Here is a 14,932-nt window from a genome sequence, read left to right on the forward strand (position 1 = left end):
CAGAGATCTTTCCTCGCAAATACACCACCAGGAAGAAGGAAATCTAGTAATTATTCAGCGCTTCTTACTTAGAATACTGTTTCATCTTGGCTCCTATTTTCAGTAACTTCATATATTTGATCATTTGATTTACAAGTGCAAGAGGATGCTTGGCTGATGTGGGATTCCCCTCTGTATGTTAGGAAAGTTTTATTGCCATTGTTTAATAAAGAAGCTGCTTTCGGCCAATAGTTTAACAGAGTATAGCCAGGCAGGAAGATATATATCTCTATCTCTATCTCTATCTATCTATCTATCTATCTATCTATCTATCTATCTATCTATCTATCTCTCTATCTAGAGAGAGAGAGAGAGAGAGAGATTAGTCAGTGAGAAGCATTGTAGCCACTATAGCAGATGGATCCCTCCTCTAGAGGCCCCTGAAACTTTGCAGGTAGGCCCCTCATGGTGATTCACAGATTAATAGACATGGGTTAGTTTAGGATATAAGAGCTAGTTAGAAATTCATTCAAACTATTGGCCAAACAGTATTTCAAACAACATAGTTTCTGTGTGATTATTTCGAATCAGGGTGGCTGGGAAATGAACGAACAGCCTCAGAAAACAATTGGCCTTTAGCATCCTGTTATTATTGTTTATATTTGGAGAAAAGCATTAGCTGTAGTAGTTCCTGATTTTAAGGATGGGAATAATGTGGGCAATACTAATTTTTCCTTTGCCAGCCAATGTCAACAGCAGAAAGCTTTCTGGCTAGCTCTTTCCTTGTTTGTTGGCTTTCCTAAGGGAACAAATAGGCAGGGAGTTTACTGCATGGGGAGGTGGAAAGGATCTGGGAGGAGCTGGGGATGTGGAAGACTTGTTCGATTATATTGTGTAAAACTTTTTCCCATAAAATAATGTACATATTAAATAATACCTTAAATTATCATGTGCTTCTGAGCTATGCATAGCTGAGAGTGTCTTCTACACATTTATTCCTAACATCATAAAATTCCTGAGCAAGAGGAAGAACTTAATTTTATTCATTCAGAGGTTAGTCTTTATTTTTTTAGAGAAGAAAAATAATTTTAATAATCAAAGTAGTTTTCAGATTTCACATTAAAAAGACTGGATGCTGGAGAGATGGCTCAGTGGTTATGAACACTGGCTGCTCTTTCAGAGGACCTGAGTTCAATTCCCAATAACCATGTGATGGCTCACAACCATCTATCATGGGATCTGATGCCCCATTTTCTGGTGTGCAGACATACATGCAGGCAGAACACGAAGATACATAAAATACATAAGCAAATATATTTTAGACATTCATAACTTCTTCAGATAAATTAAAATAAAAATATTTTATAAAATTCCTTCCATCTGGAAAATAACTCGCTTACTTTTTAAAAATTGTTTTCATTTTGTTTTAAATCATGTCTTTCTTCAACATATGGGGAGAAAACATTCAAACTTTATCAGTTGCTGAGAAGACACAGGGAACAGTATTCAGTGTGCAGCTGAAGCTGTATCCCAGATGGTGTCACTTTGAAACAGGAGAGAGGCTGCAGAGCAGTTGAGGTCCAGGGAAATGACTGTCCAGTGTCGGCTCAGCTGCCTTCATTGCTGTTCTCTTCCTTGAGGACACAATGCTCCTAACGGCTCGCATCTTATCCATTGGCCTCCTAGATAAGGTTGTTTATGAGCTGCTTCCCTCTTAGAACGGTTGGCTGCACAACCTTCAGTGTATCCCAGAGGCAATTCTACCTCGGATGACTTCAGAGACGTAGGATTCCACAGGAAAGCATGGCTGCTGTGCTCTGAGGCAGTATCATTTCACAAGTCAGTGAAAAAAACAGCAATAGAGACAGCGAGTATCACCAGCCGCTTGTCTATGGTCAGTCTTCGTGGTCCATTACTTAACAAGCAAGCTTTTACTCAAGTATGCTCTCTTCTTCAGATCTTTTAGGAAGGGTAGTTCAAGGTTTCCCCCAACAGCTCACTAGTGGTACCCGTCATGGTGCTGTAGATCATAAGCAGATGGATGTTTCATAGCCATTATCGTACATCTTTCAGAAAATATCGTATGTCCTGTTCAGAAAATAGATGCTTGAAAGACTGACTTGAAAAATATCTCACAGCGAGTGAGAAGTACGATTCCCTGCTATCACAGAGCAGGTAGGTACGGTCTCGTGCTTGCAGAGGGCTCGGCAGTATTTCACTTATCCTCATAAGGTAGGGACTAAATTAGGGCAGCAAAATGTCCACTTCTGGGATCTTTCCTTGTACTAAGTACTCTGTGAGATTACGTCTAAGCTATTGTGCCAGCCCAGTGACGGAGGAAACAACTCGTCTGCAGAATTCCTGCCCCCAATTACTTTTAAGTCAGAATTTATTCAGAAATTTCCATCATGGGCTACATCGCTCATCCAGGTTTGTGCTCTCTTTCATTTGGTTAGAATGTTTCAAATTAGAGGTCACGAGACGGCCGATTGTGAACTCACATTGGTAGGTTGACTGGAATTGAAAATTAAACAGGTAAGCCTGATGACAGGCCTGAGGTCTAATCTATATCTAAAATCTGAAATTTGGGAGACTGAGGCAGGAGGATCAAAAGTACAAAAAAATACAAGATCTACCTCAGCTACAGTATTGTGAATTCAAGAGAGCCAGAGCTGATTGGCGTGGGGAGGGGAGTGGTGGGAGGTCTATCTGTGTGCCTTGTAGGCTGTTGTGACAGTCACTGTATTAGAACACAAGTAATTCTTGTGGACCTTGTACAAGCATTGGCATACATGGTAGCTTTTTTCCTGCAGACTCTTTTGAAAACAGCCCCATATATCACCCAAGAGGCTCTTAGTACATTGAGCTTGATGGAGAGAGAAGTCTCTTTCTGGTCCCCATCCCACTTGTCTGGCAGGTATCACCACCACCAGCAGCAGCTGCACAGGAGGACATACCTGAGTCTGTGCCGAGGCATTTCTACAAGCCCAAGAGGGCATCTCCTGAATGATGAAGCCTGCACATCAGTGTAAAAACCTGTGACATTCTGTCTTCTTGAACACACATGGTCTCATAGCACACACGAACACACACCAATCAAAATATCAGTGTGGATGGGGTCCTGAGCAGCTAGCTATAGGGAGGTTGATGGCTACTGAGTAAAAGTCATTTGACTTTGGGGGTGGCTGCTGATGGGTTGCCCGTGCCCCACAGAATGGTCCTATATCCATAAGCATATGAACAGCACTGATTGGATTCAATGGATTATTAGTTATAAAACTTAAAGGACATAGAGTTGGGACTGTGGGATCTGGATGAGAGTAGTGGGGGTGGGTGTGGTCAAAATATGCTTCATACATGTGTAAAATTTTTAAAGAATTAAAAACCATAAATATAGTTTATATAAAGATAAAACAATATCAGGAACTTGCTATACTGTTCAAGGCTAAAAATTCAAATCCCAGAACTAATATTAATATTAAATGGATTATTGTTTTTTTTAATATTTTTAAAAGTTCTTATTCCCAAGATATATAATTTGCATATATTTAGTGCTATTTTTGGTGAATGTTATGTGAGTTGTAAGCAACTCAGAAGGTGTATGCTGAGAAGGTAAAGACAAAAACTATTGAAAAGCCATTAAAAAACAAAGCTTCCTATCCACACAAAATCCCTATCATAAGATGATTCTAGTGGTAGTCACCTTTAGTAGCTGTTTGACTTCTGTAAAAGTTTGCTTTTCTGTTGCTGAGAAACCATCACCAAGGTGATTTATGGGAGAGAGGACTCATTTGTGCTCTGGCTTCAGAAGACCAAGAGTCCATCACCATCAGTCACAGTAGGGAAGTATGACAGCAGGAAGGGCCACATGGTGGCTACATCTTTAACTTCAAGCAGGAAACAGAAAGTGAACTCAAAACAACTTCTGCTGTTTCTTTAAACTTTCAAAGTCTGTCTCCAGTGACATACTTCCTCCAATTCAGGCTCCTCCAACTAAACCTCCCAAACAATATTACCCACTGGGGACTAAGTATTCAAACATCTGCACCTATGGGTCATTCTCATCTAAACTGCTACATTCTACTTTCTGTCTTCCATAGGCTCCTGCCCATTTCATAACTGTTTAAAAGTACAAAATCTTTTCTGAGAATCCAGACAATCTCTTAGCTGTCACTCACTGTAAAATCAAAAACAAAATTGCATATTTCTAATAGATCACAGCACAGAATATACATTAGCATTGCAAAGGGGAGAAATGAGAGTATGGTAAGGAAATACTGGACCAAAGCAAGACCAAACCCCAGCAGAGCAAATGTCAAATCCTATGTGTGACTCCATGTGAATGTAAAGGGGATTAGATGACTGTGCCCTTTAGCTTTGCTGCCTCCAACATACATTTTCTCTGTCTTTTTAAAAATATTTATTTATTTATTATGTATACAATATTCTGTCTATGTGTATGCCTGCAGGCCAGAAGAGGGTACCAGACCTCATTACAGATGGTTGTGAGCCACCATGCAGTTGCTGGGAATTGAACTCAGGACCTTTGGAAGAGCAGGCAATGCTCTTAACCTCTGAGCCATCTCTCCAGCCCCATACATTTTTCTCTTGGACTGGTTCTGTGTATGCTACTCCTTGACAGATAACCCATAGCTCTGGCATTTCCTAAATCTTGGGGTCTCTAATTCAAACCAGACTTCACCCCTACAGATAGGACCTCTCAGATAGGTATGTCCCTGCCACACATTTGGCCTCAGCAGATCTCTGAAACTATGAATGAAGATTCCCCAACTCTTTTACTCACGTATGCTTTGTGACTCTAAAGTCAGCACTATGTAGATGTCACCACCAAGTACAGTGGCCTTCTTGGGATGGCCCCTGGTTCCTTGAGTCACATTTGCAGCAGCTGTTGGTTGTGCCTTTCCTGGAGCAGCAAGGTTGGAATGTTATCTGGCTGGAGTCTTGCCTGAGGGTGTCCTTTCCTGTATTTTACCACAGATCAGGTTTCCCTTAATCTCTTTATCTCTTTACAAACATTGGCTGCAACAGCGTCCTTTCTTTGTAAACGGTGCATTTTGTATTTCTTTCCATTTCATTTGCTCTTTTTTGTTGTTGTAGACCTGCAATCATATAATAACTTATAATCATGTAACAAAGTCAATATTAGGCTGTCATGAACTCTTCTAAGCCAAAGAATTCAGTCCATTTCTTTAAAATTTAGCTTTAGACAAACAGGAGCAAAAAACCAACCACATTCTTTGCCAAAATATCATAAAAATGGTTTTTCACCCAGTTCCTAATGTATTGTTTCCTACTAAACTCTTTCAGTGGGGCTAGCACAGTCTCTGTTGTTGTCAGCACTACCTTCCAAGTTCCTACTAAGACAGCCCAGTAAGCTCTGCTTATAGCATTCAACCATTTTTATTGCCACAAGTTTCCAAGCCCTCACCAGCCCTCCAGAAACAGTATGGTCAGGTCAGTCATAGCAGGACACACTCCTGGTGCTGCTTTAGTAAATGGTCATCAAAAGGAGACTGTGTCAGAGGAGGGATTAAAAAAACCAAATACAATGACCTGATCCCTAGACAGTCAACATCTTTACCTGCCATTTCTTGCAGTGGCTTATGAGGAAAGATTCAGCATGTCTGACTCTGGCGGATCCATGGTGGCTTTCTCCGCCTTTGCCTTTTTTCCTCCCAGCATTCAGTTCTGTCTTTCCCACCTACCCAAGTTCTGCCATATCAACTAGGTCAGGGCAGTTTATTTATTCATTAGCCAATGAAAGTAACACACAAACAGAAGGAACTCCTACACCATTTCCCTTTTTCTGTTTAAACAAAAAGGAAGGCTTTAACTTTAACATAGTAAAATTACATATAGCAAAACAGTTATCAAGCAAGAATTATAGTTATAATATTTATATTTACATTATCTTTTATCATAACTAAGGAAAACTATAACTATAAATTCTTCAACCCCATCAAATACTCCAGAAGGATACAATATTACCTAAGTAAAGATGAAGTGCATTGTAAGCAACTTCCAAAACTCTAGAATTGACAGAGACATCTTGCTACCTAGATAGTCACTCAAAGTTCTTCTGTGCTGTGGGGGCATCCATTTTTGGCCTACAGGCCCATAGTATCCAACGGACTTTTTAATGAAGAAGGAAATTTCAGTCACTTTCTTCTGTATCCTGCAGAATATCTAGCAGACTCTTTCATGAAGCAGGAACCCCGAAGGATTTTTTCACCTTTAGGCAAGTTCATCAGTCATTTCTCTGTGGGTCCTGCATGTATAGTTTATCAAGCAGTCCAGGCAAGAGCAATTTCTTGCCAAATGGCCAACCAACTCCATAAGGAGCCTCTTCAATGCCCATCATCCTCTTGAAATAGACTGGTGCTGCCAGGAGCAGATGTGTCTCATTGCCATCAAAAGTCCTAAACTCTTAAACATTTTAAATGCTATATTCTATAGTTTTTGAAAGGTTTGAAGATTACATCTCTGTATATCTAGAAAATCTAACTAACATGACTACAAGCTTGACTATTATAGATGATTATCTATTACCCTATATTTCTTAATTATATATTTTTAAATGAGCTGGACAAACAGAATACCTTAATCAAGATCAGAAATACATATACACAGTATAACAAAATTGACCTTAAATTTGTATCAATAAACCAAGATCCATACCAATGTAAATGGTATATAGCATATCCCCCTGTAAATGTAAATAAACATTTATAGGCAATATTTGGGAATATGGGCATAGTTCTGTCCATACTTCTTCCTGCTGTTTTTGGGGTAAAGTAAATTATTTTGTGGGGGTGTTCAAGGTGACTTTTCAGGAGATCTTGGCCCGTCAAACTACACCAGTCTGGAAACAATCCACAGATTCTCATCCTATGTAGAACAAGAGAAGAACCTCTTTTCCAAGGCAACATATCCTTAGACCCCAAATTTGGAAGTCCATGATACCTTTATAATATACATGTTGGTTTAGCTAGCAGCCCATACAATGAAATGGTCTGTCTGTACTTAGCTCATTCATAGTAAAAAAAATTCAAAGATAACACAATAATATACATAATCCAGAGTCTCTGTGAATTTTCCATTTTTACGGGCTTATTTTTCTTTACTCCTTTTTAATCTATGACTATCAGTACTCTGTATGACTCTCTATTCTTTTTTCTTTTTCTCTTCCAAGCCTACTGTGACCATTAGGGTTTTCATGTCTGAGTCTTTCCTATTGTGTATCTATAATTCTTTACTTCCAGGAGTGCTTCTTAAAATGCTAAATGCTTCTTAAAAACTTAAGCTGCATTATTACTAGGGGTAATACAACATTTCCTGCTTGCCCCATCAAGTCCAGCATGGTGGAGCTGCTCACAGCCTCTGAGCACCACGTATACTGCCCTATTTCCAGCTACACAGCTGGTTTAAGTTGCCATCAAGCAAGCTGCATTATGCTGCTCACAAACCCCATCCAAATATTTGGTCTTTTGGAAGAGCCAGAGGTTCCCCTGGCAGCATGGCCCAGAAGCTGGCATTTCAAAATGGTGCAGCTTTTTTCTGCTGCCTAAATCAGGAAATCTCTCTTAAAGGAGCTGTGGCTTGCCGCCAGTAAACAGCAAGAAGCTGTGTTAAACTCTGTTTTTTTTGTGTCTAGAATTAAGCTCTCTTAGGTTTTTAAGTGGATTTTAGTTGGCTGCGTGGGCACAAATTTGTAGGAAGAGCATGAGACTCTTAATCTCAGGGTCATCATCTCTTGGGGGTATTTTCTTAATGAGATTATTTGAACCCAAAATACAACCCTAAATCTGGGCCATACCCTCTGGTGTGTGCTGATTTGAATGAGAATGGCCCCATAAACTCATAGGTTTGAATGCTTGGTCATTGTTTAAAAGGATTAGGAGGTGTGGCCTTGTTGGAGGAAGCAGGTCACTGGGAGTGGGCTTTGAGGTTTCAAGAACCTGTGACAGGCTCAGAGTCTCTCTTTTCCACAGCCTGTGTATTTGGATGTAGAGTTTCTCAGCTACCCTTTTTACCTGCTGCATGGTGTCGATGTTTCCCACCATGAGATATGAAACTAACCTCTGAAACTGTAAGCCATCCCCAATAAATGCTTTCTTTTATAAGAGTTGCTGTGGTCATGGTGTCTCTTTAGAATAATAGAAGACTGACTAAGTCATGATGGCAACCCACAGAAAAGGACATGGGTGGATATAACTTTGCCTTTTAATCTCTTGGCTTTTATTACATGGCAAGTTTATTGATCTTATTTCTAAGGGTTTCCTTTGCTGGTATAAGTACCAACTTCTTAAGGATTACTAAATAGACTTAAGATTAGGAGCTCTCTAGAAATTCTCTAGGACTTCAGTGAGAGACTGGAATTGCTGAGACTGTGAACCTAGCAAGTATATATATATGAGAATCTGAACTAATATAACTTTTAAGCTACTTTTATCCCAAGGGTCTGTGATTGGATTTTAACAAGCTTCCAAAAGATGGCTTCTTTGGTAAAATAGAGTACCTTATATCCATTCACTTTCAGTTATATTCAAGCAAAAAAAGTGTTTTTTTCAACTATTGTAGTAAAATGTATCCCTGATACTCAGTAAACAAAGCTCTTGCTGTCTATATAAGAGGAGATCATATGGATATTACATCCCATGTAATGCTAGATGTTGTAATGGGCATCTCTAATTCCTAAAATGCCTAAGGCAAAGTTAGAGACAGATACAGGAAAATTCAAGAAACTTGTGAGCCAGCACTGTTGTATGCAGTAATGAACAAAAGACCCACTCTCAAGTTTGGAGGAAGGCAAGAGTACTAGTACTTAAGGGAGTCCTCTGATCTGATGTGTGCTGCATGCCAGCACTCAGGCATGAACACACTCACATGTCCACACACACATAAACATGACATATTTCATACATGCATATATAAAATAGTAAATTAAACTAGCAAAAAATTAAACAAGCAAAAAATATTCTTTGAGTTACACTGAGTAGCCCAATTTGAGACTTTCTGAACATAAAATGTTAATGTCATGTCCTCCAAAAAGCACCGCTTGACCATGATGTATTATTCTGTTGCTTTCCATAAATGAATTTAATCTTACAGAACTATGCTGGATAGTTTTATGTCAACTTGATACTAGCTATAGTCATCTGAGAGGAAGAAAACTCAACTGAGAAAATGCCTCATAAGACTGGACTGTAGGTAAGGCTAGAGAGCATATAGAGATAGATGGGGGAGGGCCCAGGATATTGTGGGTGGTGCTATCCCTGGCTTGGTCATCCTGGATTCTTTAAGAAAGGAGGCTGAGCAAGTCATGATGCACAAGCCAGTAAGCAGCAGTCATCCTCCTGCCTCTGGTTCCTGCCCTGTTTGAGTTCCTGTCCTGACTTCCTGCAATGATAAAACAGTGCCGTGGAAGTGCGGGCCAAGTAAACCTTTTCCTCCCAGTTGCTTTGGCCATGGCGTTTCACCACTGCGGTAGTAACCCTGCCTGACACGTGTGTTTAGGTTAGATGATGAATTATTATATTAACATATAGTAGACCATTAAATCATATTTGTCATAAGAAAGACAAAGGAAAAAGGTGAAGCAGTTAATGAAAAGTTTATGCTCATGTGAAACATTGTTAATGCAAAATTAGCCAAATTCATTATGAGATTAAAGAATCTACAAGGCTTTTGAATTTTGTTATAATGTTGCATAACGTTGTGTTCCAGTCTTAGCTATATTATTTGATATGAATTCCCTTATTTACTCTTGATAGTCTAGATTTGAATTGTGACAAATAGCTGATAGAAAGTTATTGGTGCTTAACTTTATAGACAGAGTATGTTTGAGTGTAAAATATTATGATTCATAAAATTAATAAAAGATTAATAAGCACAAAGTGTACATTTTTAAGTATTATAAGCAAATACTGACATCAGAAAGTACCAAGGAAGGGATCTGAATAATCTTTACATAGGTGAATATGTTGATAGAATAATATTACTATGTAATTGGATATGCTGAAACTCTATTGTCAGAATTTACATTATAGCTAAGGAAAAAATTGGGACAATTAGTAGGAGTTGTCACAGGAATGACTGTGTGTCCAGAAGGCAGGTGCTGGAGTTTCCAGGTACAATGACCGTACAGAGACACATGGATTATTACAGGAAATTGGGATTGGTTAAGAGGGACAGAGATGACTGGAGGTGTGCCATGCCTTCCCTGTGGCCTGGCAGGGGGAGAGGGATGTACATGCGGTCTGTAGTGACCTTGTATGGGTCATTAACATAAACTTACTTCTTCCAGATTCTTATAACCAGGGTTTTTTTTTTTTTTTTTTTTTAGAGCACCCCCCCCTTCGGATGCATAAAACAGAGATAGTGCTCTTGACAAAGGAACCCAACAACACCAAGGGATAGAAAGGAATTTGTGATGATGTCAGCAGTAAGCAAAGTAAACTTACAGGGAATAAATAATGGGGCTTCTAAAGCCAGGTGGAAGAGTTTAGGTTCCACAGAGGAAAGAGCATTTGAGGTGCAGAGCAAGGGAACAGTGTGAGGGAAGCTAATTAAATCTTGTTCTGATACAGACACATAACTGACTGGAAGAAATAGCAAGGGAGACATCTAAAGCCTTCTTGGAGGAATGGAGAATCAGTACATCCAGAGATCACAGGGCCTACTCTCATTGTAGCTATGATGTTCAGCTAAACTGCAAAAATATACTTTAAGTTAACTAGTTCTTCCAAATGATGAAGTACAGATATCTCAGGCGTATCTGAGTACCTTCCAAGTACAAAATTCTGCTACACCCGAGTAATGCAGGTACTTCCACACTCTTTTTTTACTCAGTCAATGAATGAAGTCTAACCTCTTTAAATGGCATCTTAGCTGCATGCTCTTTATTTCATGCCATTTTGAATAAATGATTAAGGAATAGCATTTCCCCAGAAGCATGGAAGCAGACCTCGATAGGCAGCTCCATAATAAATTCTCTAAACTGAGCAGAGCAGCAATGTGAAAACAAAGAGGACAGTATCAAAAATAGGGTGATTATGTACAAAATGATGCCCACACAGGAGTCTAAATACACATTGTTGATGGTTTTTAAGTAATTTTATTGGAAAGCATAGACATTTTTCAACCTCCTAATTATTTTGCCATACAAGATTGAAACTCAAGCAACATAAATATTTAACATTTTGGTATAAAATTAGTAGCTGAATAATAGATGCAAACCAATCAAGAAGTAAGAAGTTTTTAGCAATGATACTGTATATAGACATGTTTTTCTTTTACTCAAGGGACCATCTGGGCCAGTAGTTTGTTTTCCTTTTCCATTTTATTTTTCATTTTGAAAACAAAACTGCATTTCAGCACCAAGGTTTTTCTTCCTTTTTAAAAGGCTAGAACAGTTCTGTTTACACACACTTTTCAGGCTGTTGGTGGAATAATCTAACAACTCCAAAAGACACAAAGTACCTTCATATTCCTTTAGCTTCAAACCGCTTCTATTCTATTCTAAGCAAAAATAAAAAAGATGAACACAGTTCAAAAGAGCTCAATCAAACAAATAAATAACTGCTTCATAAAGTACTGGGTGTAAACAAGACCACCTCAGTGGCCACAAGGAAATTATGTTTTCTAATCAGTGGCAACTTTTCTCAGCTCAAAGTTGAGAATTGGGCACATAAAACCCAGAGCCAGCAGTTATCAAAGGGCCAACTGGTGAGGGTTGGTTAGCTATGACACTGCTTGTCAAATAACACCTTTGTTTCCTAGTTTTTTTTTAAATGGATCAGAAAAATCTGACTGTATAATCTAAAACCCTGAATCTATCCTAAAAATAACTATCTTAAGAATGTTTAACACCACATCTTGAGGTTAGTAAGAAATTACCCAAGCAGTGTAACAAGCTTCAAATATCATAGTAGAAAAATCTACAAAGATTTCTGTAAACATTAAAAAAAATCTACCGCAAAAACACAGGTATCATTTAGTTGTGTTTCTTGAGAAATTCTTAGATTTTGTTTTTGTTTTTTGTTTTGCTTTGTTTACTTTTTTTTCCCCAATACCATCCTAATGTTAACTGAGCATTTTTTCTAATATGTGCCTCTGTTCTGAGGTTTGTTAAACGGGCCATCTGCTTTTGCTGAAGTCATTGTTTGGACCTGGCCACTGCATGTCTCCATCGTGGACGTCACTTAGTCCTTCTGTGCTCATGCATTGTTGACATTACAGCACATTTTTCATCCTACTTTGTAAAGTCAGTGTATTATTTGATCTGACTAAACTGCTGGTTACAAATAACATGCAGCTTTACCAAAACTTTTAGCCTCGTTTGGTTAGCTTCTCTACCACTCTGCTATGCTTCCACCTTTAAAATACTTAAAAGATCATCACTGATAGTTATTCAGCCAAATAATGGATTAATTTAGAGATGATTAGCACATTAAAAACTTTTAAATTAAAAGTCAATTTGGAACAAAATCTGTGGCCTATGAGACCTTGATGGTAGTGGTAGACTGATCTAGTAATCACTGCGGTGGATTTGGACTCCAAGCTAACATATCACAAGTTACAAGAAAAAGAGTCTTTTTATGCAACTTTGTCTTTTCTTGTTGGGTATTAAGTTACAGCCCTAACCCTGTCTTTTCTTGAAGTCTCTTGCCTTATTATATTCTTCTATGTAAGCAGTATTCAAACAACTACCTTAAGCAAAAGCCAATATTTAATGCTTTGAAATCCATGGCATAATTCATTAAATCAAAACCAGCTTATTGGAGTTGACAGCAATTTCAGGGCTCTCAGGGGCCAAGAACTACTCCTGCTTGATAATTTTAGATTATTCTGATGAGAGCAGAGCTGATGACTTTCTCAAATTTTATACTAAAAATTAGAGAAAACTATGTAAGTATATTTTAAATGGTGCCAGAACTGTCTAGATAAATATCTATAGGAATGCCAGTGTTAAGTGATTCAACCATAACAAGACTGTAGACATTTTCCCCCATGTCCTTATTAGAATGAAACTTTCTTCAGGTTGGTATACTTTTCTTCTATACCATCAGCCCACCTCTGCCAAGTACTCTTTAATAAAAATAAATTGGAATGTTTGTTCTAAAGACATTAATTTCTTAGAAATGCTCCATTATACATCTGTTAGGCATTTCCCCCAACCGTCATTTTGATACTAAGACATCCCAATTGTTTTTCATACCTCAAAGACACATGTGGCACCAAGTGAGAACTTGAATTTTGCTTTACTTTTGCCTTTGCTCATAATCTAAATCTTTTAAAATCTGAAATCACTGAAATGAATTTAAGCCATGAATTAGGTGTTACATTGACTAGTTTCTGTAATCAAAGAAATATTTTAATTCCCTGGGATTTTAAATGATCTTTTTGCTTTCAGTTCATTTTACTTAGGGTGTAGAGAAATGTTTACAGACATTTTTCCCCTCCAAGTTTGGCTCAATGACAGAGAATATGAGTATTCAAGTGCTGTTAAGCAAATGCAGCCCTACAAGGGTACGGATTCCTGTAAATCAATCTGCAGAAGAGAACTATCTTAATTAACCTGCAGTATATTTGACCAAAAAATCCTTCTGAAATGTTCTTTACTTTAGGATCCGTGGCCTCCATCCACAGCTCCTGCAGATCTTGTAAGTGTCCATGAGATGTTATCATCTTTTCATAGATGCAAGGATGATAAGGAGCCTTACCTTCCCCAGAAAAAAACATATGGTCCTGTGGCACTATCCCCACTTTATTGGCACACAGGCCCATGAACACATCATCTATGTACAGACTGGAGTTCAGCATCTGTGATGCTTCATAGACTTTAGCAGCTACATCGCTGGAAATGACATAGGCAGCCCCAGCTGTATAGTCAGGGTAAGCTGGCCATTGGTACATTTCATAGGAAACATAGTATTTGCTGCTTTTATCCCTAACAGGAGGGCCGCCACGATGAACATGACCAATCCAAAAGTCTCGAACACCAATTTGCTCTAGTCCTTGAAGGTATTCGATGAGGTTCGGCATGTGGATAAATATGTCATCATCAGCCGTCATCAGGAATTTGGCATGTGGACAAAAGCTGTTTGTCCAGCTGAACTGAAGGAGCAGTTTTAACGTGAGATTATAGAAGGAATCAACAAAGTCTTGCTGAATTATGTCCTTGTACTTTTCATCTTCCCAAATCAGTTTTCTTTGCAGTTCTTCTCTCTTTGGTGGAGCAGGAGTCCCCAAGGCAAACAGAATTTTGATGTTGGCATTCAGCTGGGACCGAACATAATCCTCATTGCCCCATGTTTTTCTGATTGCAGAGCGTCGGTCATAGTTTGCAGGGGCAGTCTTTATGAACAATAAGAGGAGGACGTCTTGAGCTTGACACTTTTCTTCGTGGTTGATCAAGTATCGGTAGTGAGGTTGCTCGGAGCTGTGCTTGAGAGACAGGGAATCGTTCACAAAGCCATATCTATTCAGGAGGTATCTGTAGGAGTAGGACTTCATATGGTTCACAATGTGATTATTGATCGGGCCCCAGAAAACCATGAAACTTAATATAAAACAAGTGGCAAGGAGCTGAAAAAATTTCCATCTTTTGCCTCTTCTACCACTAACAAACATTCTCATGTTCTCAGGTCTGTTGTAAATGGCTGCTTGCTTCTTCAACACGATAGCACTTCGTATTTGCCGAATAGAGGTGTTTCTTAATACATATTGGACACAAAAGATAGGACGGTCTCATTCCACATAATATTCTCTTCTAGCAACATTTCTCTGGGATTGCAAAGGAATGGAGCACTATAATACAATGACACTGACACCTCCAAGGGCATCCACCGGCATTCCTCATTAAATTCTGTGCACGGCCTCATGTCGTTGCTCCATGTGGTTCTTCCTGTGAACATGCACTGTGACCCTA

At 38.8% G+C, this 14,932-nt stretch overlaps 1 protein-coding gene across 1 annotated transcript; it reads right to left on the bottom strand.

The window, feature by feature from the left end:
- Positions 1-13,506: 13,506 nt before the first annotated feature.
- On the bottom strand, positions 13,507-14,640 carry B3gnt5 (UDP-GlcNAc:betaGal beta-1,3-N-acetylglucosaminyltransferase 5). The gene has a single exon (XM_038346751.1). It carries the CDS (start codon positions 14,638-14,640, stop codon positions 13,507-13,509), a length of 1,134 nt encoding a protein of 377 aa, XP_038202679.1.
- Between the last annotated feature and the right edge of the window lie 292 nt (positions 14,641-14,932).

Source organism: Arvicola amphibius, chromosome 10 (assembly GCF_903992535.2).
Source record: "Arvicola amphibius chromosome 10, mArvAmp1.2, whole genome shotgun sequence".
NCBI classification, from domain to species: domain Eukaryota; kingdom Metazoa; phylum Chordata; class Mammalia; order Rodentia; family Cricetidae; genus Arvicola; species Arvicola amphibius.